The 25,460-nt window shown below is 36.3% G+C and overlaps 1 protein-coding gene across 1 annotated transcript in view; it reads right to left on the bottom strand.

The window, feature by feature from the left end:
- Positions 1–1,125: 1,125 nt before the first annotated feature.
- The window catches only part of LOC112994974 (ras-related protein Rab-10-like), a 31,444-nt gene continuing 7,109 nt past the window's right edge, over positions 1,126–25,460 (bottom strand). The window contains exons 2-6 of the mRNA XM_026119664.2: positions 23,691–23,751; positions 22,438–22,576; positions 16,113–16,202; positions 10,773–10,874; positions 1,126–1,488 (exon numbers count right to left, since the gene is read on the bottom strand). Of these exons, the coding sequence (XP_025975449.1) occupies positions 1,414–1,488; positions 10,773–10,874; positions 16,113–16,202; positions 22,438–22,576; positions 23,691–23,751 (467 nt within the window). The 3' untranslated portion in view covers positions 1,126–1,413. The remainder of the gene's footprint in view (positions 1,489–10,772; positions 10,875–16,112; positions 16,203–22,437; positions 22,577–23,690; positions 23,752–25,460) is intronic.

The following is a 25,460-nucleotide window of genomic DNA, read 5'->3' as shown; positions in this document are numbered from 1 at the left end:
TAGTCTCAGAAGCAGCTGCAAGTGTGCAGCCCTTCCTGAGTCACACACCTGCAAGCATACTAAGTTGCCTACTGCACAGTAGCCTGCCAGTATGCTCAGGCATATTAAGTCCCATGTGCTTCAGAAAGTGCTTGTCAATCGAGCTCAGTGTCTCAATAGCAAAATTGATTACAAGTACAATTTGAGAACAGCCCTCAAAAGAGTCGGACCTATTTCAGGAAAGGTAACTTTCCAGGACAATAAGCTAACGGAGTTACTCTGGATGTGCTGGCGTAGCTCAAAATGGGATTTTGCATAGTAGTATTACTCATTCACAAATGGTATAACAGCTTAATAATCAGGAAGAACCACATCTCCCAGACCAATAATAATACTAAGACAATATAATCACAGCAATTGTTCACATTTCACAACTTGCATTTGCTTTGTGGGTGTCCTGCAGGTTTGGATTGTGCTGGGTTTGCTTTTAATTAAAGAAAAATAAACTGACATCGTGATTCTGCCCTCATTAAATTTAACTAAAATCTGATATTCTCCACTGAAGTTAGCTATATACGAGTATAAAAGCGATCTAATGAGCAGACTTAGATACTTGATTTATTTGTACTCTGAGAAAACAAACACATTTAATACCTAAAAACATCAAATGCACACTGCATGCCTTTTTAATATTCTGATCACTTACAACAAAAGGAACAAACTAAAAGAACACTTGAAAAATGCAGGTATGCGGATAAAACTTGTTTGAATTATTTTACAAAACTTTTTATCAGCAAGAGAATGACTACTGGATTACATTTTTCCACGTTTTCTGCTCTCTAAAGAAGGCTCAGTAACATACAGATATTGTACATAGTTTCTTCTTTCCTTTCAGCCTTCACCTTTGCAACCTCCCTGTTCAAGGGTATTCAAGTAACACATACATTTCTAAAATGGACATAAAAGAAACAAAGCCAAAAATTCCCCAGAATGTTATGTTAGGGGACTACTTAGTGAACTAGTAAATATCAGCTTTTTAAAGAGATGTTATCTTGGGGATAGCATAAGTGATTTCATGTATCAGAAGCTTGCCTGTATGATTATGTCAATGTTCATGATGAGTTTGGTAAAAACAACACAAAAATCTTAAGATAAATTTTTTAATAAGAAAAAATGATTACACACAGATTTAATTTGTGCAAACATTTGTACACAAATGTTGTCCTCCTGTGACATTCAAAAGTCATATAACTCTAACTTCACTTTAAAATTCTAAAAATAGTATATAAAATATCAAAATATTTGGCAGTCAAGTTTGTGTACTACAAAGGATGCCTAAATACTGTGTTTTGGCACTACAGGCTCGCTTTTAACATCCTTTGCATTAGTTAATATTTTCTGAACAGAAAATGGAATAACAGATGATACGATGTTTCACAATGCACAGCAGGTTTTCTTCCTACTTTCACTTAGATCCACAACATCTAAGTCATATAATACACAGGATTTCTGTAAGACAAATAAAAGCAAACATATAATTAAGACAACTGGAATACAATAGTTGAACAGCTTGAATTTTCTCATTTATATTTTAATATGCAAATAAATTGATGGGGTCACTAGATGTATCTTTCCTTTTAATATTTAAATAAAAGATTGTGGTTTTCTAATAAATTAGATGTAGTCTAATGCTCAGGCAAGTCACAGCTTGATATATTTACATTTTATAGCTGCTTCAAACATCTTTTCTGACTCTGAAGGTAACAGAGGATAGAAAATGTCTTTTGAGGAGACAGTACAAACCATATGAACTGAGCCTGTAAGCCTTTGCTCACAAGAATTGTTCTAAATGTACAGGCATTTCTGTTGACTACACTATTTTCACTAATTTGCTGTTAGCTCACTAATCTTTGAAGTATTGAGCAAAAATCTGATTTAAAGGGAGGGGTGATACAGATCATCAACATCCATTAAAAAAGGCATAGACTATTAATTGTTATGAGGGAAGTTAACTTATTTTGTGAAATTTATTATAATTCTGTACATTTTCTTGCCAGTATTTAAAAACCAGGAATACCCCCAAATGCAAACAATTCAACTTATCAAGACAGAATTATCAAAATAGCATTCCACCCTTGTAAAACATTTATTTGCTGATTGCAAAAGATTTAAAAAAGATCAACAACAAAGGACTCTTCCTTCTGGCAATCAATTCGACTAGATAATGAATGCTGACCAGAGAAACAATCAAAACCAGCTATGCAAATAGGACAAGTAAATGTTGCAACTTTGGACACTAAAAACACAAACAGAGAACCCCAAATTCAGGCACAAAGACACAGAATTTCAGGTGCCTAGGCAAAAAACTCCTAACGTCTCCATTTTCCATTCTCCTGTATTCTTCTTGGCAGGTTTACCGAGTTTGTAATGATATACAGAGAAGTACATGCAACCACTGGATTCACCACATTCCTCTCTCAACCCCAAACCAACAATCATAACCATTTCTCACAACAAAGAGAAGCTTCCAGAAAGGACAGCTATCTAAGCAGGAATTTCATGAAATTCAAAGCATGGAAAAAGAAAAACTGTGGAAAAAATGGCATCATGTAGTTCAATGATAATCATTATTTAGAATTTAGAAGTTACTTGTATGATAAATCACAGACTAGTCTAATGTTGACTATATCCAGAAAGTTTCACCTCAAATTATTTAGTCCATCCAAAGAACAAAATGAGGGGGAAATAAAAGGTTCTCCCAAGTTAAAATAATTCTTACACCCCTTTGGGTTGAGAATATTTAACACTACTCCAAATTTTGGTGACGACACTTGAAATTTGTCTTTCTTTTTTTCCTCCTGCAGCTGCATCTTCTACCTCTTTGTGCATGCTAATGGGACTGTGCTGTGTGCCGTTCCAGAGAGCGAGCGCCTGAGTGTGACCCCTGGGACTGCAGGGACTCAGCAAGACTCCCGCAGACCACGCTGATGGATGAGAAGATCAAACACAAGGGAAGGGATTGGAAGCGATGGAGAGAGGCAGGAACAGAGAGCAGGAAAGGTATCACAGCGGCTACACCTCAATATGGACGCCAAAGTTGTCATCAATAAAATTATTAAAACTTATTCTGACTCTAGGGTACTTGATCACTGTTTGTGACTTACTGATTTTAGGAAATACTTACCATTAGTGACATATAAATGATGGATGAAGAAATACAGCCCATGTACTTTTATTTTTCTGTTGGAGTGACATGGGCCAATGAAAATAACATCATTTTTACTACCCTTGAAAGTTCTCACATAAATTCTGACATGCAGCTTCATAACTTCCGATTTATCTTTTTACGCAGTCATGTAAGATGCTTGAATACAGGCATTGACCATTATGGTTTGTGCTAAGCAAAGACAGTATTTGATAGAGTCTGCAATTGCAGATAGCAAATATAAAATATGAAAGCCTTCTTTAAAAGAAGGAGCAAGACAGAATCAAAAGTAAACCACCATAACTTCGTCCTCTCAAGGAACACTGCACCACTCTGGTTTAGAGAGTCTGAGAAAATACTTTGGAAGAAAATGATACAAAGGAAAATTTTGAATGCACTGTATTAGGACCAAAAAGAAATAATACCAAGCATTCATTATTGTGGACATAAACTAAGTAGATGTTGATTCACCCCTGCTTTTTCTCCACAAGGGGAAGCTTCAGTTTAAATAGTAAAAGAATTCTAGAAAAATCCCTGTTGAAACAATTTCAGAAATCAAATTTCATTTATTTAACTTCAGAGAAAACAGGTAATTTTAAGTGTTGCAGGTTATATCTAACTTCATGCTTCCAGTTAAAGGGGAGAAACATATACTCCCTAAACGCTGAAGATGCTTATTTGCAAATATTTTACTGCTTAATAATACTTTGGGTGGCTAGTAAACTGTTCGTGTATAGCAAAGATCTTTAATACTTTAACTGATTAATAATGGCAAAACCTATTTGACAGTGAAATTGTTCATATTAAGTGTAAATTCATTATCTGATAATAGTTAATCAATAAATTATCCAGGACAGAAAGACAAAAACCACCTCTCCAAAGATGAAGAATAGGTAATAGTTTGTTTTCAAAACCATTTAAACATGAAGGCTTTAAGAATCACTTCAGTTTGCTGAGCCACTTTCACATAGGATCTTCCTCAAGCAAACAAGGGTTTAGGATTCATTTAAGCAAATGTGCTGTGCATACATTTAAAACGTACATATTCATAACCTGAAGAGATACTAAGAGTCCTGCATAAATGGCAGAACTGGTAATATAGCAGTCCCACACAATCCCCCACAGTACTCAAATTCAGTGAAACCTTGGAAGAGGTGCAGCAGCTTGCTCTTGTGAAATTACAGATGGGAGGTATGCAGATTCCTCCCAACGGAGAGAACAAGGCAGGCAACATTCTTGGTTCATGGCTCCCTCTCTCACAGCACTTATCGTTTTAGCTCACATTTCAACTCAACTTGTTGAAACTCACTCCTCTACAAATCAGCCCACAAACAACAGAAAACAGTGAAAAGGTGAGAAGAACCAAAACAGTATCAAGAAGCTCAAGTTTCCACTTCAACATCTTGGGCAAAATGGAGTTTTAAAAATACCACCAAAGAAATAGAAGTCATTTTTCCATGTAGTGATTTCAATGAGACATTGAAATATACTGCTATAAAATACTGTTTTTTGCTGTTGAACAGCACAGCAGACATGTCTCACATAAAAAACTGGCTTAAACAGATGCCTCTCTGTTAAGCTCTCTGCAGTGTCAGTGGAGAAGATCAGACAGGACGAACCTCTCCACAGTCTTCTGTGTCTTTTCACTAACTATAAGGAGAGTTTAAATTACTAACTTATACTAGATACCTAACTTCTGGACAGCTAAATTTTGATGAGATGGCTGGTATCCCAAATGTTTTTTGGCTTTTTCTTGATCAGAGAACAAAAGCTAGGCTGGTACACAAAGAGAAAAATGAAAGAGGAATATCATCCAAACATTAGGGAATTTCTTTGAATGCCTTCTAGTGGAGTAAATTTTTATGTCTTAGATAACATCAGTTGCCTGTTCCTTGCTGAAAAACTGTTCCAATCATCAGTGTTAAAGCAAACATGGTTCACCTGCTCTGACCTCAATTTCTGATATCCTTATATGGGTTTCATTATTTTGGAGACAAGGTTCACTATAGATTTAGAGGAATGCTATGAATTACCCTATATATTTGAATGCCCCTGCAAAAGGCAGACCCAGAATGCCTGTTGGAAGACTGGTTTAGAGAAACAAGAGTAATGGAATGTAACTGACGTTACTATTATTTGTAATTTGTTTAAGTTCTGGGGATTTTTATTCTCTCTAATGATAAAATGATCATAGTTAATGACTATTTTGTTTATATTTAATAGTGAGGCTTGGCAAAGTATGGCAAAGAACCTTGCGCAATTAAGTTAATGCGACCTCTATGCCTGAACCGTCAGTAGAGAGATCCCAGTTATTAAGATTGGTCCTGCCATATTCCTGGCCTGCATTTCCTTGTATTTTCTTCTGTAATTCTAGGGATTAAATCACTTGTTCAAAATACAAGATTCTCCTTTCACAACAAGAATGGGTAGGACAGGGCAGAAGCAGTATCAGCAAGAGCTAGGGATATATTAGCAGAGAAAAGGATCACTCTGGGGGCAGAGACAGGGGCAGGAGAGGACAAGGAGAGGATAAGGAGTCAGAAACAAAGGGATCTAACCACTGCAGAATATTTTCCTCAAGAAATTGGAATGGAACTTGTTATTCCTAAATCCTGCTGTTCCACAATGTCTAGAACATACATAACACATGGGCAAAGTGCGGGTCTCTATCTCCCTCTTCTGTTAATACCATGTAGACTATAACAACGCAGTACTGCAACTAGATACTTCATTAACTTCAGAAGACAACTGTGTTTAGACTCAGAATCCTCAACTCTACTTACGATCTGTGTAAGGATTAATATCATTCTACCTCAAAAAACTTATCTTAAGAGTGCGATCAGACTGCAAAGTCAAAACCTTTCGGAGACAAAGGCCAGAAATAAGGCCAACTGTGTAACTTTAGTCTCCTTGAGTAGAGTTCATTTAACTTCAACTTTAATCATATGAAACCATATAGTTTGAGATATGAAGTCTTCTGTAATCAATGGAAAGGGAAGCACCTCCAGAACATGATTTTATCCTAAAAAGATGTGTCTCTTTCCATTGAATACAGAAGATTCTAGACAACTACACCAGACTAATCACCTAAATTTTAGCTGGCTAAGCTTGCACACTAAGATGAGTCTCATCCCATATACTTAAATAAACCTTATGATTAAGTTTTGATTTTCATGATCTAATTATATGCTGCTATTTCCAGAAGACTATATCTGGCTCATTCAATGTCCAAAGTGGACTTTTTTTGAATTAAAAAAGATTGTGTAGTAAAATTATGCCCTACATTCCTCCAACACCAAGTGAGTTGGTACCATCTACCCTTTTTGCTTTAATCTCTGTACCTTGGTTCCCATGTGTGCAATGAAGAATATACTACCTAGCATGACTAAGAAGGTTATGTAGATAAAAATCTAAAATAGATCTAAAATACAGCATTAAGAGTATTATGAAAAACCTCATGAAGAAATTAGTATTCTGTGGTCAGTAAAAGATAAACAAAGGTCAAATAAAGCCTGGGGCTCCATGCATGACTGAGGCAAAAAAGAAATACTGAATGTGCACTGCTTGAGACACAGGCATCTTTTAGACAAACTAACAATTCCAAGATCCTTGGCAATAATGAAGTCTGATTTCCTATCGATTTGCATCTTGCAGGGAATTAAGTTTGATAACTACAATGCAAGCTCTAGTTGGAGTGGCTGGCTGAAGCACTTGCAACACACTCTGTAGTCATCACTGTCGAATACAGAATGAACTGATGCTGGAGACCTCCCTTCTGCAGAGTACTCTGCCTCGCCTTCATCCAGCACCTTATTTCCAAGGAATTTCTCAGGAGCTTAATTATCTTTTAGTTTGACCTCCCCACCATATTTGGTTAAAATCAGCTAGCAAGTTCCAAAGTTACTTTGGGAGCAAAAAAATGGGAAACAGCATGACCTAAAAACCTTGTTGCCATAAGAAAGGAAGCTAAATAGACCAAGGGAAGACAGAATTGAGGCCTGGTACTTTTGAATGTTCATCTCAAATTACACTGAACTGTTAAACTGTACATGTTACTATCAACAGCACAAAGAAAGTTCTTAAATGGATTTTGTTTGTTCTCCACTCAGCAAATACATGTTTACTTGATATTATATCAAAACAGTCTTGATAGTTAATCATTTTGGGGAAGCAGGCAGAACATATGTTTTGGCTGGTTTTTTAGCAGTCTTCAGAAAAGGGCAAAAACATCAGTTCTTTTTTTTGTTAAATAGTTTCTCTGATTCTGCTCCCACTTCAGAAAAATACCAAACACCACACCCAGAAAGAGAGAAATACAAAAGCTTGTAATATCTTTTTAAAAGCTCCTTGAGAAGCCTACTGCCTTTCAGCCATTAAACCAAACAACACAAAAGTGCAAATACTAACTGCATTCTGGGTGGTATTTGGGGGGTTTGGTTGTTTTTTTATGTACTGACTCACAATTACAAATATTTCACTGGTAACCAGAAGCAGTTTTAAGGAACAGCTGTCACCTATTAATGAACAGGTTTAGGCATATCTGAAATCAGACTCATAAGAACTGTGAAAAAGTAAAATACGGTTGTTACTTGTCAACATAACTAAGCAAACCCCTGGAATACCTGATAACTTAAGCGACAAAAACATTAATCGACACTACAGCCTTTCCAAAAAAATCAAATTAGTTAATAACGATTGTTTGAAAAAACATGAATTAGCCATTCTCAGAAAAATGGCACGACTCCCTAGCTGTTACCGATATAAGCTGTCACTAACATAAGCTGTAAAATAATATCTGATTGTTTTAATGAGACTATCCACGTAAGTTAGAGTGGTAGGACTGAGACCAGTGTAGAATGGTTTTCACAGATCATAAATATCTGAAAGGCTATGTAGTGCTTTAGTTATGTGAAATCCCTGGGATACAGAAGTTTTCTCCCATCTTAAGTCCAATAAAAGTAAAAATACAAAAGAAGAGGTACCATGCTCTCTTGTTTTAAATCACTGCTCTACAAATAGGAAAATGCAGCACAAAACAATGACTTCCTAATTTTAAGTCTGACACATTTCCATGTTTTTTTTCCAATCAAGAATGCTCCTTTGAACCACAAACTGCTTTCGATTTCAAGAGAATCGAGAAGCTCATTACCTCGGTATGAGCTCTACATCTCTGGACATTGATCCTTCCCATCTACAGGAGCATTTTCTGTAGGTTTAGTTAATAAAGAAATGTCTGTAGATGGTGAACAAAAGTGTATATATAAAAAAATCCTAGATTTCCTAGGATTAATAAGACCTACTGCAATGCACCTGAAAATTGTCTACTGCCTGCCTGCCTATCTGTTTATGTATGTATGTATGTATCTATCCATCTCTCTATCTTATTTCTGAATGACCCCAACCTATTCCCTAAGAGCATGACCCTAATAGACTTTGCTCGAGAGCTCCTTAAAATGAGTTTCCTGCGGGGGATTGGTAAAGCAGTGCCATGCTTCCACCGAAGCGTCTCATCAGTCCAGGGCAGGCGGTCCTATTGTGGAAGTAAGTGAGGCCCAATATCCTTCTATCTCAGACATAGGTGTCTGGGGCCAAAACACTGTGCAATGCTGTAGCTCCTTTTTACAATCAGCAAGTACATATTTTACCATTACAGAATGGGAGTGCCACTAGAGTGATCTCAGACTGGCATCTATCACGTCATTTTTCACAGCTACTGATCACACTTTTCACTGCATTTTCTCTTCTCCAAATTTTCCTCAGTTAAAGGAAGTTAAAATTCAAGTAGTACATTCAGATTTCACAGTTTTGTGAACAAGCAAATTATTTTGTTGAACCTGAAAACCATGATGAAACTGTGTGGTAGATTTATTTATTTATTTATTTTAACTGTGAACTCTGTCATATCAGGCCAGTGGGAAAGCCAGATGGGCTGAAGTGAAAGAGCCCTTGTTTAAATCACCAAATGCATTTCCCTAAAAATGGCAAATTATTCAGCAAAGTAATGGCACGTGAGGCCCCATCAGGGGTTACAAACATTTCTAGGTAGGCCAAATGTTACTACAGACAAATTCAGTAAATCCTTATAGACATATTTTGCAAACACACATACACAGGCCCACAGAGTGTACAGCTGTATCCTCAAGCAGTTTGAATTAAAGCCACACTGAAGTACAGTATTTTCAACATGATCCAAATCATGTTGAAGCTCATGTACAGAAAAAATGAATTTTCATGAAGATAAGTAGTAATACTGAAGTTCCACTTAAAGTAAAATGGATGCAGGCAATCTAGGAGTGAAAAATACCCAAACATCATTTCTACATGCTGCAGAGAATTCTCTCAGATCTTACCAAAACACACTGTGCAGAAATATTAGCTTGACAGATATTTGTCTTTGCAGCAGTTATGATCACAGTTATTTCTTTGTAGTTTTCATGCTACACATTAACAAATGTATTCTTTATTTACAGCAATGTCTTTTTTGTTTATGAGAAAATTAGAATTGTCTTACTGGAGACTTTTTGCCAACTATTCAAGGACCTGCTATAATCCTTCTGTTCTAAATGGTATTTGACAGAAAGCTGCTGAGTTTCATTTTCATGCTAAGGGAGTCAAAAGCGTATTTAAAAAAACAACAACTACTACAGCTTGTATATTGTATAATAGGACAGAACCTTGATTTAGAAGCAGTCCAGCCCTGAGCTGTTATTCTGACCATCCCCTATGGCTACTTAATCAAAACACTGCAACTTGTGACTTTGTCTGTAATTTTGTTCATTTATCTTTATTATGACTTCAAGAGTATTCTGAATGGAAGGCTAGTTCTGTATAACTAATATTAGTGATGAATGGCAATGATAATACATTGCATGAAAAACATCCATTAATGTCTAAAATAATATTCTACTGTCTAAAAATAAATTGTGATGCAAAACATTTTCATAGCTAATTAACAATAATTCAGTCCTATATAAGTATTGCAACTCTGAGTTGTAAGGACCTCTATGCCAACACATCGTAGGTAGTTAGAGATGCTGACACTGACAGCTACAGAATTGATTCCATCACTAATTAACTCAAATCTTTAGGTCCTAATAACTTCAACAGCACTAATGTAGATCATCAGAACAAAGAGCTATGAATTTTGGATAAAACATTTGACAGCTGAACATAAAAGGTCCACTCACTCCACCAGCACACAGCTCTTTACAGAGGGCATATCCTGAGGAAACCTATAGGAAAATGATGCCTTCCTGGCACAGAACTGGAACCACTCTATAGCTATTAGCCCCTCCTTTGAAGAAAAATGTGGATAGGAAAGCCGCAAATGCAATTTTCCTTAATTTTCATCTCCTCCCTGAAGGATATTTTACCTGCTCCCTTCCTCCATTGTTCTCCTCCCCAGGATTCTTCTCCCCAAATTCCCCTGTGGGGCAACAGCTACAGGATCCCTCAAAAATATAACTACATGATGCCAAAGCAGCACTGGCTGTGCTTTGCTAAAGCTTTGCTGTATTTATGACTTTGGCTGCCTAATCTGGACAGAAAAAAATCCCACTTTCTCACTCAACTCAGAAAAGGAGCCTACCTTTTCCAGTATTTCCTTAGTCAAGGTGGAGAATGCATCCTCAATATTCACATTATCCTTAGCACTGGTTTCAAAAAAAGGTATTCCATGTTCCCAAGCAAGCTGAAAAACAGATGTAGGCAATGGGATGAAGAGTCTTTAGAAAAAAAAACAACATTTAAAAAAACCCCTTCTTCTAATACTATTAGCAATAAATATAGAGGTGCTTCTGACAGCTTCTAACATGTTATATAAACTGATGTAGTAAATGCCAGTTCAGTAAGGTACTCGATATTCATCCTCAGTTTACTTCAGGTAACTCTTAAATTATTCTTCTTAGATGTTTACATTTTCAGAAACAGCTTTGTTGGCCTATCTTTCTTGTAAATACGAAGGACAAATTCTAGTGGGCCTGTTCTCAGTGTTTTGATTTATTTAGAAAATGAACTGTCTCCTAGGCAATTATTTAGAGGAAACTAATGGCATGCCTGCAGAAAAGTATAGATAAAAATGTGACAAAAGCTGTAGAAAAAGAGGTGTGATGAAATACAAAAAAGAGATACTGCTTTCTACCAAAAAAGAGATCAGCACAGAGATAATAACCAAGCAAAGAACAGACATGTATGTGAAAAAATATTATGAAGATAGGACAAGAGAGAAAATACTTAAAGGAAAGGGCAGTGTAGACTTTACATTGGTTAATATTATTAGTTTACTCATGTTCCCCCCAGTACATTTCCCTGACAGATAGTTTAGAGATTGTTGTCATGAGGGAAAAAAAAATACCTTTTTAAGATCCTGAAGCCTCTGAACTTACTTCTCCACCTTAATTTATACAGTTCAAACCACAGGGAAAAGAAAAACAGTTGTGGCATTGCCTCCCAGAAAAATATAGTGGGACAGTCTATTTCCTCCCTTTGCAAAGGATCCCTTCTCTCTACACGTCTAGAGAAGATGATCCCATCCACAGAAAATACCCTACTATTTACAATGTATATAAAATCCTGTGATTACTGACCACTTAATGACTTACTTGGAAGCCTCTGCATTTGGACAAAAAGTTTTAATATTTGCAGTTACGCTTGCTTTCAGTGAACTCTAGAAATAACTTAAAAAATTTGCACTTTACAAAAATGCCAAGATCAGGCATGAAAGTAAAAGTACAATTTTCACTGTCAAGTTAAAATGTATATTGGTGTGCAAAGTTTTAGTCAAAGTAAATACAGAAGATTTAAAGATGTAAAAAAAAAATAGTATGCAAAATGGTTTCTCTTCTAAAACAGTAAAAGAAAATATAATTTTGAAAATAAAGACAAGGTCTGGAGTGTTCCTTCATATAGACTGTTTTATAAGAGATTCCAGCTGACTGCAATGAATGGTTTTTGGTACTGCAACAACTAGTTAAGGAAAGTTAAGATCTCCTGTCTGTTAGAAAGTCTCAGTGCAAGCCAACCATGCATCGTGGTTCATAACAAAAAACTTACAGATAATAAAAAATACTGGGATAATAAAGTGGAGAAGAGTGTTTTGCAGTATATAAAGTACACAGACTCTATTATTAAATATCCCTTTTTTTCTCTTTTGTGTCACGTAACGCATGTCCTGTTAGACTACCTATACAGAAACTCTGATGAACACAAACCATTTTAATTTGCCTAGACAAGTCTTGCAGTCCTCCAGGGATGGAAATCTATAACCTTTCTGGGACTCTTTTCCATGGCTGCACCACCCTGCTGAATCTTGTTTCCTTATCTCCAATCTGAACCTCCCAGGCCAGGATGTGTGGCCACTGACCCTTGCTTTATTGTCTGCCACTACTGAAGAGTGCGGTTCTGTCATTCTTGCAACCACACTTCAATTGCTGCAGACTGATAAATGCCATTTAGCCACTTCTTTACCCGCTCCCTCAGTTCCCTTCATGTGTTCCCTTCACCTGTGCTAGACCCCAACCATCTTTGTAGCCGTCTGCTGGACGCTCTCTAGTTTCTCAACATCCTTTTTGAAATGGGAGAGCCAAAACTGGACACAGTATTCCAGATGTGGCCTTGCCAGCACTAAGTAAAGAGGGTAATAATCTCCTCATATCTGCTGTCCATTATCCTCCTAATGTAGCCCTGTATGCTTTTTTGTCTTATTTGCAATGAAATTTATCACTACTCTTTGCATCTGTTAGTCCAAGCAGTTTTCTATCCACCTAACAGTCCATTTGTCCAGCCATGGGAGATGGTGCCAAAAGCCTTATTAAATTCAAGACGTATCATCTCCACCACTCTTCCCTTGTCCACACAGTCTGTCATTCCCTGGCATCAAAGAAGGCAATCAAGGTGGTCAAGCACAAATTGCCCTCTGTTAACTATACCAGATCATCTTCTTGTCTTTCATGTACTTGGAAAAGGATCCCATGATGACATGTTCCATGATCCTTCCACAGACTGAAGCAAGGCTGACCAGCTATAGTTCCTGAATCCTCCTTCTTGCCTTTTCAAAAGACGGGTGTCATGTTGACCTTTTTCCAGTCAGCAGGGATCTCTCCCAATCACCATGATTTTTTAGAGACGATCAACAGTGGCCTCATAATCACACTGGCCAGCTCTTTCAGCACCACTGGGTGAATTTCATCAGGCCTCATCGATACATCCAACTTTCCTAAGCAGTCTCTAATCCGGTGCTCTCCCACTGCTGGCTGACCTGCTCCTTCCCAAACCGTGCCAGTACATGCAGAGGTCAGGGAGCAAGCTCCGTCTGTGAAGACCAATGCAAAAAAAATGTTCAGTACTTCAGCATTCTCCGGATCATTTCTTACTATGTTGTTTCCTCCACCTATCAATGCACCCAAGTTTTCTTGGAACTTCTTTCAATAGTCTTTATGCCATGATATTGGACAAAGAAGATTTATAGATGTATTATTCCTGTTCATCTTGCATACCGGTAAGTATCATGCCAGACAAGGTCTCTACAAATTTAGGTAGATGAATAAACCTAACAGTACAATATTAAAGCAGTGATATGCAAATATGAACAGAGCTTTGGCTAATATGCTCATGTAGAAATTGAAAAGGCAAATACAAAGAACTACTCTTTATGCCTTTCGGAGCATCTTGAAATAGATCAGCAAAGAAAATACCTGAATACATTTGAAACTGATAGAAATTATGCTACTGAGGAAATTTTTGTGCTACTGGGAAAGGTTTATATTACCCTTGAGAATAGTTTGGAGATTTTGAATGAAATAAGCTCATATCTTACTTATGATAACAACATAAATAATGCCAATAACTCTTCTCCTCTTCTTCTTCTTAGCAAAGGGCTGCTAAGATTTCTTAGGACTGAATCAGAGAGATGTATGTACTATATTCCTAGCACTGTGGAGTACATTTTTTCACTCATATTGTTTCTGCAAAATCAGTTCTTGTATCAGGCAAATGAAGATGGCAAAAGCAAGTAAATGTAGGATATTTCCTTTGGCTATTTCTGTTAGCAAGATTCAACAGGGGGTAAAGTGGCCACATTCTATCAAGTCATATAACCTTCAGCTTTTTATTTATTTTTTAGGAAGAAAGACAATGTTACTGGTTTGGAAAAAGCAGAGGAGCTCAAGAAGGTTGGGTTCAAACTTTTCTCAAAGTCAATCAATAAAAGTTATAAATACAGGAAAATCCTTCATAGTGTTAAAATTAAGTATATCAACTTCTGAGGGATTGAAAATTATAGAATTACAAAAGAAAACTTTTAAAAATAATAGCATTAAATTAGTCTACACATTGGAATACCATGGCCACTTAGTTATGATGGATTATTATGGAAATTCCAATGTACCTTATAAGATTCCTGGGGAATCGAGGAGTCTTCTTTGTAAGGCTCTGAACAGAATAATACCTACAGCTCACACTCATAGGGTAATATGAAATATGTTAAAATGAACTATTAACTGGCAGAGTTGGCATCAAACAATTTTGCCTTCTTAATTTGGGTATTTTCTTCTTTGGAGTGAGAAGACAATACTACCTCTCTCACTGCTAGTGGGATCTTTCTCCAGCTGGCTCAGTCAGATTCTGTAGTGTTTTGAAATCACATTAAAAGAAGAAATAGTATAACTGAAGAGTTGCCTCAGAACACAGGGGAAATCTAGAAAGCAGACTTGTTGGTGAGGAGGTAGTGAGTTGTTTCTTAAAAAATACAATCTTAAGAGAAATTCTGATTGCATGCTTAAGTACTCAGAAGTCAGAAAATGTCATGGTTAATACTGTATGCAAAACCCTAATACTGCCCTCTTGGGCACATGCACCCAGCAAGTCCTCAGTTTTCTGATAATGTATTCTTTGATTGAGAGCATATATATATATATTTTTCAACAACCTTATTACACCTAAACAGATACAATATATTTGCACTGAAAATCTGTGAAAAAACAATGAACTTTCAAAAGATTCCGTCTGTAATGCTGTTCAAAAGGTGATGTTATTTTTAATTTTTTTTAAAGCTGGAATTATACAATTGACAAGAAATTATCAGTGTTTTTTCATCAAACACAAGATATCCTGCCAGACTCACCATGCTTGGGTGAATAATGGAAGTGCTCAGTCCAAGCTTCTTACAATGGATGCATGCAATTTTCAGCTGCAAAAATTACTGGTATATTCTACAAGCTACACTGGGGCATTTAGTCAGTATCATGATTTCTTCTGCCACAGCATGTCTCCTGGATCCACACTGGTTCACAGAGACAGCAATTTGTCATTGCCTTCAAAACATTACTCCTCACTTGCACCAGTTCTTCCTCTACACATAGTCAGCATGTCTAAACAACACTGTAATCAGAACTGTACAACACAGATCCACAGTTAGAAGTTGGGAAGCTGGATGTTCCCTACATGTACTCGTCTATTATTATTAAAGGCTATTCATAGTCAACATAGACCACAGTGTGCAGGCTGCCAGGACAGTTCTTTAGAGTCAGGCTGTGGCTAAAAGAAATCATTGATGGGTATATCAGGTACCAGAAAAATGATGTAGAATGCCTTATGTATTATAGTCTAGCATTCCACATTAAAACAATACTCTGTAAAAGCAGATTCTAAAAAAATTTTTATTTAGAAATTGAAATAAAGAGTTTTAGGCATTACAGTAGAATTTTTATAAGTACATTTCAAATTTTAGAATAAAAATCAGTATTCTAAAGTAAGCAACTAGTACTTATTTACTATATTTCTGCTTCTATGTTAAAAAAATGTTACTCTGAAGCAATTCCTAGCAGAATGTTTGGAATTCAGAAACATATTATCATTGTTAATGTAACAGCTCATAGTTACATACTGAGATACTTAGGAGAACCTGAAGAAAGTAACAGTGATCAATGCATACCTTTTCTCCTTTAAGTTTTGGAACTACACGTTCTTTTTCCTTATCACACTTGTTGCCCAGCAGTATTATGTCCACTTCATCACCTGCTTTCTAAAAGAGAACCAGCATTAGTAACTGTCAAGTAAGAGAAAAAGCAAACAACAAAACCCCTTCACCTTTAGCCTGCACTAACCCCCAACATCTTATTTCCTTAAAATTAAAGGCTAAATTTTGTCCTGAACTATTTTCCATTAGTTGCCAGGTCTCCAAGGATGTCTTGGATCCAAAAATTCCAAAGAGCAGAAAAAAGCCGGTTACGAGTACAGGACATAACTTGAAACACCTTCCATAACGTATAAAGTATGTGGTGCCTGGGCACCATCTTCTGATGAATGTTTAATGTGGCTTTAAAGTGGCCCCAAATTCATAGACACTGCCCTCCCTCAAGTAGCAGTTTCATGGATTAGCCATCAATATTAGTCAGGTCTACATCTGGTACTCACAAGTAAAAAAGGCGGACTTTGCTGCATGTGAAAGAGCACCTCTCTGTGCTTAAGTTTTTCATAGAGACAGTAAGATCACATTCAAAATGTTCAAACTCAGCATAAAAGCTAGATTATTCTAAAACTCTTGAAAGAAGGCAATAGATTCTTAATAAATTCTTAATTCTTAGATTCTTAAATTTAAAAACCTCACTGATTTCAAAAGGAAGAAAAATCAAGCTTTTTGATCTAGTCTCCAGCCTTTGTTCCACTAATCCATTGCATACATGATGACTGAAATGCCCTGGATGCTTTACACCAGTGTTATTTTAAGATAAGCCATTATAACTATACATCACTAGAATAATGGCAGGGAAAGGGAACAGTTCCTCAAGAGAATGTGGGTTTACAAACTGACATTTGTTGGAAAAAAACATAATATTAAAAACCAATTTTCAAACTCAAATGGAAGAAGCTGAGGGTCTCAGTCTCATGACAATTAATGCAAATGTGGTCTCATTTCTTATGCCTTATATTCTGAAAATAAATGTTCACATAGCTTCTCATATCTGGTAAAGTCTGGTCTCAGGCTACAGATCTTTCGCCTACAAGAACATTAATGAAATCTTGGATCTCTATCAAAGGACTTATGTTATAATACCTATACTGCTTTAGGATCTCTGCCTCTCTTCCAAAGATGATGAAAACTGGCTAATAGTCTGAAAAGTTTTCTGGAGAGAGATTGAAAGGAACAGACATGCACAAATATACCCATCCACCCAGTGTGACTGCAGATGCCTTACTTCCTTAAAAAAAAAAAAACACTCTGAAAATTCATCATTACGGTTGCAGTAAATTTGCAATACTGAGAGAAGCTGGGGCATGGTTAGCCATGAATAAGGAATTAACTCCCAGCCCTACCAGTGAGCCAGGCAGGTCAGGCTCAGAGCAGCGTGCTTTGCTGTAACATATGTAACTACTGGAACACCTCAGGCCCTAACAACTATTATTCTCAGGATCTTTTCTGTAAACCTAAATCAGGTGCAGAAAATCCTCTTTCCCAGAACACACAACGTGTGCACAGACACACATACCTCCCCTCAGAGAAATGCAAAGAAAAATCTCTATTCATTAAAGGGTGACAGAATCATTATTTTTAGTCTATTTGCACTTCTACAACTAAGTTGCCTCATCTGACGAATACAGCAGTAGGCACAATTTATTATTAAGGCACATCATTTCATTTTTTTAATCCACTCTCATTTTAGAGTCAGCTAATCTCATTTCATAACCACAGCTGATGTTCAACATAATGTAGTATTAAAATGAAGTAAGCTCATCATAAGAGCACAAAGTACAGGCCTAAAATAATCAATCAATCTAACCTGGATTAATAGACCAAAATGTTGGCTGTTTCAGAGTGCATTGGAGCTTCACTCATTAAGGTCAATGGTTCTCCTACATAAAATTGCATACATCAGTCCCTAAAACAGGGTAGAGTAAATAGACAATTTAATCTCATCACATAATCAACTTTTTATTTGAAAGAAGATTTTATGTAGCTGAAGGCTTGACAAGTGACTTCTGACTTTACTCTGAAGTAAAAGGTCAAAGGGAAATACTACATACTTTCTGTATAAAAATATGAAATTAACCTTGTCAATTTATTTCTGTAAAAAAGCACAATTTTTTTGCAATAGGAATGTTCTTTCTAAACAGCCTCAAGTAATATGCAAAATTTAAAGGAGATTAGAGATACCAGGCATTTCAATAACTATTTCAGTAAATACTTATTATTTATACATTAATATCATTTAATAATGAATTTTCATTTTGATTGCATCTTCCACCAGAGCACTAAAGGTACTTCATCTTTTAAAGACAGGATCTTGCAGTTTCTCGCTTTTAGAAAACAAAAGAATATATATCAAGATGAATATATATCAAGAAGACCTCCAGATGAGAGGTTTGAAAAGTTAAGTCAGTATTACTACGCAGAAGTTTGACTGTGTGCTTAGCTGGCATAAAAACAGCAGAGGTACACTGAATTGAATCTGCTATAAATACGGCTCTACAATGCCTCCAAAAACTCACTGTGTATTTGTATCTTCTTTTATTTATAACTCAGGAATCAACCTTCCAAATGCAAAATTCATAGCTAGAAGGAGGATGGTTATTTTATGCTATTGCATATTGTGCTATTGTGTAAGTCAGCACTGTCTAAGCTATTAGAGTCCATGTCATGGAAGAATACTTTTAACAATTTATCAATCTAAGCTGCAACAAAAAGTAAAAGTTTTTTGAGAAGTGGAAAAAAATGTTTTGCTTTGGTATCTTTAAAAAAATTGCCCAGATTTTTGTGTCACCATCCTAAACTTTGTTTGTTTTTAGCACTTCAACGTTCATATTTTACTGAAATTTAAAATAAAAATAATCAGAATACTTATTTGAAGATGTCCAAAAAGGAAGTATCTCCTCCAAAATTGGAATTGTGAGATTTCTTGAACCTGATCCAATTTTTTGAAGTTTGGTTGTGTCTGGAGTTACCAGGTTTTGGCAAAAGTGGTTTGTCAAAGGCTTCAGCAGCAGCTAGAGCCAAGAGGCCGAGGAGCCAGACTGCCAGCTCGCTGGCTGCTGTGATCGCTGGCCACATGAGGGAGCAGCACCATAGCCTCAAACGCAGCGGTGCCAGAAACTGGATTAGGAATATTGGACTCAGCATAAAGTAATATCATAGTGCACTTTATAGGCTGAGCTCTGATAGAAGCCATCCATCCATACTCTTAACTAATTGCAGTACTGCTTAACTTTCACCTAACCCGTGCACCCCATCAGGTAAATACATATCCTGAGTCACTCCTTGACTATGTAGCTATTAATAGCAAGCAAGAACACAAAAAAACTTCATTTTACAGAAAGATTGTCACACAGTAGTGCTGTGAATTTATGTGAGTACTATATGAGTGTTTAAAAATAGTGCAAACATCTTTATCAAAGGAGAACCAAGTCACCTTTCTACTTACAGGTTACTGGGAGAAACTATCTCTTGACTTTTTAAATGGTGAGCACAGACTCCACCATGAATTGCTGGCCTCAACCTCCCCTGCAGCAGATTGCCAGTGAAGTCTGAGTTTTCCCACAAAATCACCATATTGTCCATCCACCACATTTCCAGGGTGTAGCTATGCAAGGCAGTATGATTTTAATAGTCACTGATTACAGGTTGAAAAGGCAACAGAAGTTTGTTTGCAGGTCCACAGAGTGACACTGAGAACCCAGATCTGATAAACTAATTAAACATTATGATAGTACATTTGAGGAAGAGAAGTAGCATTAATATCATTTTTCAAATACCAAGGTGAGACAGAAGTAGGCATGGTCATGCAGCAAGATGGAGGCAGAACTGGGAAAGGCCCTAAAGCCATGAAGTTTCTTCCTTCTACTCACTAGATAATGGCAATAGAAACTTATTCTTTGTATAAATGAAGAATAAGTTGTAAGTAATATGCTGTCCTCACAATCTCTTTGACAGTATCACATATATGGTGTTCATACTGATTCTTACACGTATGTCTCTTTCCATGTATTTTTCCGAGTGCCACATTATGATCACATTCACAAATGCCTAGTTTCCAGCACCTCACTGGAATTGCAGAAGTGATAGAAGTTGTTTGTCTATTAGTAAATTTAGACTTGACTGGACAGACATCAACCAACTTATCCTCAAACCAATCTGGGATTAGAGATACACCAATTTAGCAAAGTGACATGGACAAGAAATTCTGAGTTCTAATCACGGCCTTAACAGACCCATCTATGAGCTTGGAACAATTCAGTCTTTTTGCCACCAAGCTTTTCCATCTGCAGAAGTAAAAAACAGAGGAGTTGGAAGTTAAATTAATTTACATTTGTAAAGCAATTTGCTGTGGTCCTTTTAGTTATATATGATGCAACAATACTGAAAGACTGTCAAAGATCCTGACTCTCGATGCTTCTAACTGCACAGAATCAGAGATGGGCACTATGCAAAAATGGCAGTAACTCCTCACACCCATAAATTTCATGTCCTGTTTGCAAGGTTGCTTTTTTTCTTTTTTTTTAAGAGAGCAGACTGAAAGCTAATGTATTCCAAAAGTACTAAATGGCTTCACAAAGACTTGCTACTGCATGAGGAAACGAATCTTGCCTCCCCCTGCAGACAGTTCTTTGCTAGCAGAGAATTTCCAGCACTGAGGTAATCATTAGGAACTGGTTTTGCTGTCTTCATGGCCACACCATGAGACTGGCCGAATGAAAAGCAGTGCCTTGTGTTTAAAAGAAAACTAGAGCAAAAGGTTTCTATGCAAAAGGTTTCTCGTGATCCAGATGCCATCTGGATCACAGTGATTTAGTTTGGCAAGGACCTCTGGAAGTCATCTGGTCTAATGCCCCCCTGTCAAAGCATGGCCAACTTCAAAGCCAGGTCAGGTTTCTCAGGGCCTTGTTGAAACAAGTTTTGAGGAACTCCAAAGATGGGGATCCCAGAACCTCTCTGGGCACCTGTTCCAGTGTTTCATCACCCTACTGTGAAGAGTTTTCTCCTATGTATAATATGGTAACTGGAATCTTGTTCAAAACATCATGGAAAAAACTGTATTCCTGACACACAGTTCTTATATTTCATTTTTAAAGGCCTAATAGAATCAGCCTTTCAGAACAGTTATATACAACAGCACAAAACCATATCAGCAAAGGAACACCTTAATAAATTTGACTATGACTGCAATTCCACAAATAAAGAATGGTGTCAGGTTCTAAAGTAATTTTCTTGCAGTGACCACACCCTTAATGAGTGCTTTACAAATCCAAGCTACTTGTATTGGATTTGTCAATGAAGTCCTAAGATACTTATCTGTGAGGAAATTTTTCTAGTAAGCTTTCTTATATACAATCATATTACTTAGTTTCCTCTAGTTCTGAATATCTGAATGATACAGATACTGCAGTACATTCATGTCTTGAACGTACTTAAACAGTAATTTATTTTTAATAGGAAAGTTGTTTTATTCCACACTTCAAATAATTGAAGTAAAATGAGAATATTACTGGTAATATGATCATAATCAGGCCAGTTTTTATAAAATCAGCAGAGTTTCTGAGAGTGTTAAATTGCTTCAATAGTTATTTTCAACTGTTGTAAAAATGACTTAGCACACTGTACGGCTTATTTAAAATCTTTATATGTAAAAATCTCCATCTGCACAGAATGGAATCACCTCCAAAAATAGGATTTGATTGGTTCAAGTGTAAAATTTAAACTTCCTATCACTGCCGAGTAGTTAATAAAACCTATATCCATTTTCCCTTTTTATTTGTTTCTTCCACCCTTGCACATTTTCAAGGGTGCTGTAGCGACAGCCACTTTGGCCCAGGTGTTAATGGAGGGTTAACAACTGGTTTGCATTTACAGAACAAAACAAATGCAGGGGAAGTCACCATCCCCTACTGAGTAATTAAATCTCAGGAAATGCCCTGTGTTTTAACAGTTACTGCTTAAAAACATTTCTTTTACAATGAATGGCCTCATATATTTTTGTTGAGACACTTCAGAAATTGATATCGCACTAGGACTAAATTAATTTTTTTACTATCCAGCTTCAGTTATAACATTCATCAATTGCTAGTTTTGAGATTGGTACAATCATACAATCATTTTTACAATTTACATTCCTAGAAATTGAGTATTTTTGCACTTCTAAAATTTTAAACTAAGGAAGCATCACTATGTGGTTAGGAACATATAGCTCAAGCCACAACAATAAATCTCATGTAATAACTCATTAACTACCTTCATTAAAAGATCAGTCACTATTAGATATATTTACCTCATGTATGTCTTTCATCCAGCTTGCTATACCTTGAAAACTGTCCAGATTTGTGATGTCATATACAAGAACAAACCCTTGTGCTCCACGAAAATAACTAGTACTAAGTGTATGGAATCGTTCCTGGCCAGCAGTATCCCTGAAAGAAACCATAAAAAGTCACAAAAAATCAAAATAAATGAACATCAGAATTCCTCCACCCAAGGAAATCGCTTCATTTTTAAGAGTACTGTCCAAATTCTGAACTGTGTGCCCTAGCACAAAAGGAGCAAGAAAAGGAGAAAATCTGGATGTGAAATATGTGCCATTCAGCAGTGAAAAATATAGTGAAAAATTATTTTCAGTAATACATCCCTCCTTGGAAAGCTAAAGTAATCGTTGAAGTCTAGTATGATATCTTCACGCTTACCATTGCTTCTTTATGTACAGTAAATCAGCAAGATCAGCACAATTCGTGACATAAAAATTCTGGAGTACAAGGACTGCAGGAGGCAGATGACAATCCTATATTCTGATAAGCCTTTGCAAACTGTGATGCAGACAGTAAGAGGATGACTAGGCTTAGCTAGAACATGGGTGTTGGGAAAAAGTCATAATACACAGGGCTGCAGAAATTCCTAACAATGCTAAACATCACAATAACACCTTAGGAAAGCTGCCTACAGGCCTCCAAGACATTTGTATTAGAACCTCAGATGGAGTAACTGAAGATCTAATGCTAGTCCAGTAACTCATGTACAGAGCTACTTCTTGAAAAGTTAAGTACTGGCAAATATAGATAATCCTCAGTACTGGACGCCTGGAGAGATAGTTAGCAGTAGCCCTGTATCTCCTTTAAAAAAAAAGAATCAAAAACAAAAACACGAAGCAGAGTATAGGTACTCAAAGATTAACCTATCTAGCTTTCTCTTGGTGGCCTTTTGAACATGTATTTATTGAGTAATGAAATCAAAATTTTCTTACTTTACCATTTCCCTTAATATACTGGTAAAATTACATATACTTAATATGGATCTGTATTATTTGTATGCTACAACAGCAAAATTTTATTGTTAAAACAACCTAGTAACAATCTTCTTTTTAACTTATATTAGTCACTACAAACAAGATGCTCCCCTAGCCCAAATTCAAGTTTTCAAATGATCTGTTACATAACTGCACTGTAGGAAGACACACAATTAAAGGCAGATGAGACTTTTCATGTTGTAATGTAATTTAGTTTGATTTCATTTGTGATATAAATTGAAACTTACCATATTTGAAGTTTTACTCTTGTATCATTAAATGTTACTGGTTTTACTTTAAAATCAATGCCTAAAAAAAAAAAAAAAAAGAAAATTCATCACATTTCTTATAACAACATGTGCTCCTTCTAAAGATTGTTTCTAAACTCTAGTTATCGTGCAGATTTGAAGAGAAAGTAGAAAGGAAATAAATCAAACAAAGAATAACTAATTAATCATATATATTGAAAATGGAAGCTGCAAAAGGCAACTATTCAATGGTAAAAACAACTATGCATTAATACATCACACAAAAGCAATGGAGAGGCAGGTCAAAGCAAAGGTGCAGCTACTCTGAAACTACAGGTACATATTTCCATTAATAGGCAAGGGACATGACAGCAGTTTGATGACCCATTCACAGTAATTTTTGGCAAATCTATCATTGATTTCAGCTGTTTCCAGTTTCATCGCAACCGTGTGGCAGCTATGATTGGGCTGTTAGTGACAAATGCTTACAAAGCTGTTACATGCACAATGCCATTTTTCTGTCTTTACTGCCAAATTACTAAAAAATTCTAAGATTACAAGGACAGGAATAGAAATTAACTACACTAGTTAAATGCAATGATGAGCATATACTAAATTTTGTTCAAATTTAAGATGACTGTCTCTGTAGTCTTAATCTCTGTGTATCCCAAATTCAGTGCATTAATGGTATAACTAGGCATTAGCAGTCAGCATGAAATCAGTGTTGCATGTTCCTGTAAGGAATTTCATTATAATTTATAATGGTTGTCTTTATATTGTTATCAAATTAGTACTCCAAATGTGGCAAATGATACCTGGATTTATGGGTTGCTGAAGCTCCAAACTTAACATCTGAATATGCTCGCTATCAATTGCTATCTCAATTTAGTGACCGAGTATTTCCTGACAATTACATTTTTTTCAGTTACTTTATTGCTGAAATTCGAAATACTTTTTAACTATTTCTCCATTTAGTTCATTCACTGAAAGACAACAAGAGTATTTCTTCATCTTTATCAAGTGAAGGTAAGATAATACCATGATAGCTGGCCATGCAGTATTTCCCAGGGAACAAAGTCAAAATATAGCTACTTAACATGACTTCAGAGCAGCTTTTCTCCTGTGGTAATGTAATTTGAAAGAACAAAGAAGACTGCAAAAGCACAGCCTTTGCCTACCAGGACAGGAACATTCTGCATTATGGTGACGCAGCCAAGAGATTTTGCAAAGAATTTCAGTGAAATTTAGAACAAGACTTTGCTGAGTAACCACATCAATACCAGCAGACAAAGCACATCTTAAAACATTATCAAAACAATCGTATGTAAGGAGGCATGCTACACTTCAAACACTAGAGGATATCTTCTTCTACAGGTTGTCTTACTTAATGGTCATACGACATGATTTGGAATTTCTCAGAAGCTGTTGTTCTGAAATCAGTCTCAAAGATTGCTATTGCAATCTCAAATTGTTATCTTCAGAAAATAGTTATTTTAACCTCTGTGGTCTCCAATTTATAAATTTCCTCCTGCCTCTTGATTGTGGGCAATAAGCCACAGCAAAACTCTATTAACTTTGATGTTTTCAAAACAGAAAAAAAAATGCCTTTGCAATTTTCCTAAAATAGCTACCTTCTGACACGAAACTTCATCTTACATGCCAGCTACCCTGGCTTTGCTCCAATGCGGTCTGCACAGCTGACAGACAGCAGGCCACCACACAGCCAACAGGTATCCAGCACCTCCTCCATGCTGCTCTCTGGAGTATGAA

This window comes from Dromaius novaehollandiae, chromosome 2 (assembly GCF_036370855.1).
Source record: "Dromaius novaehollandiae isolate bDroNov1 chromosome 2, bDroNov1.hap1, whole genome shotgun sequence".
In the NCBI taxonomy this organism is placed as follows: Eukaryota; Metazoa; Chordata; class Aves; order Casuariiformes; family Dromaiidae; genus Dromaius; species Dromaius novaehollandiae.
This window is presented reverse-complemented; position numbering and strand designations above follow the sequence as displayed.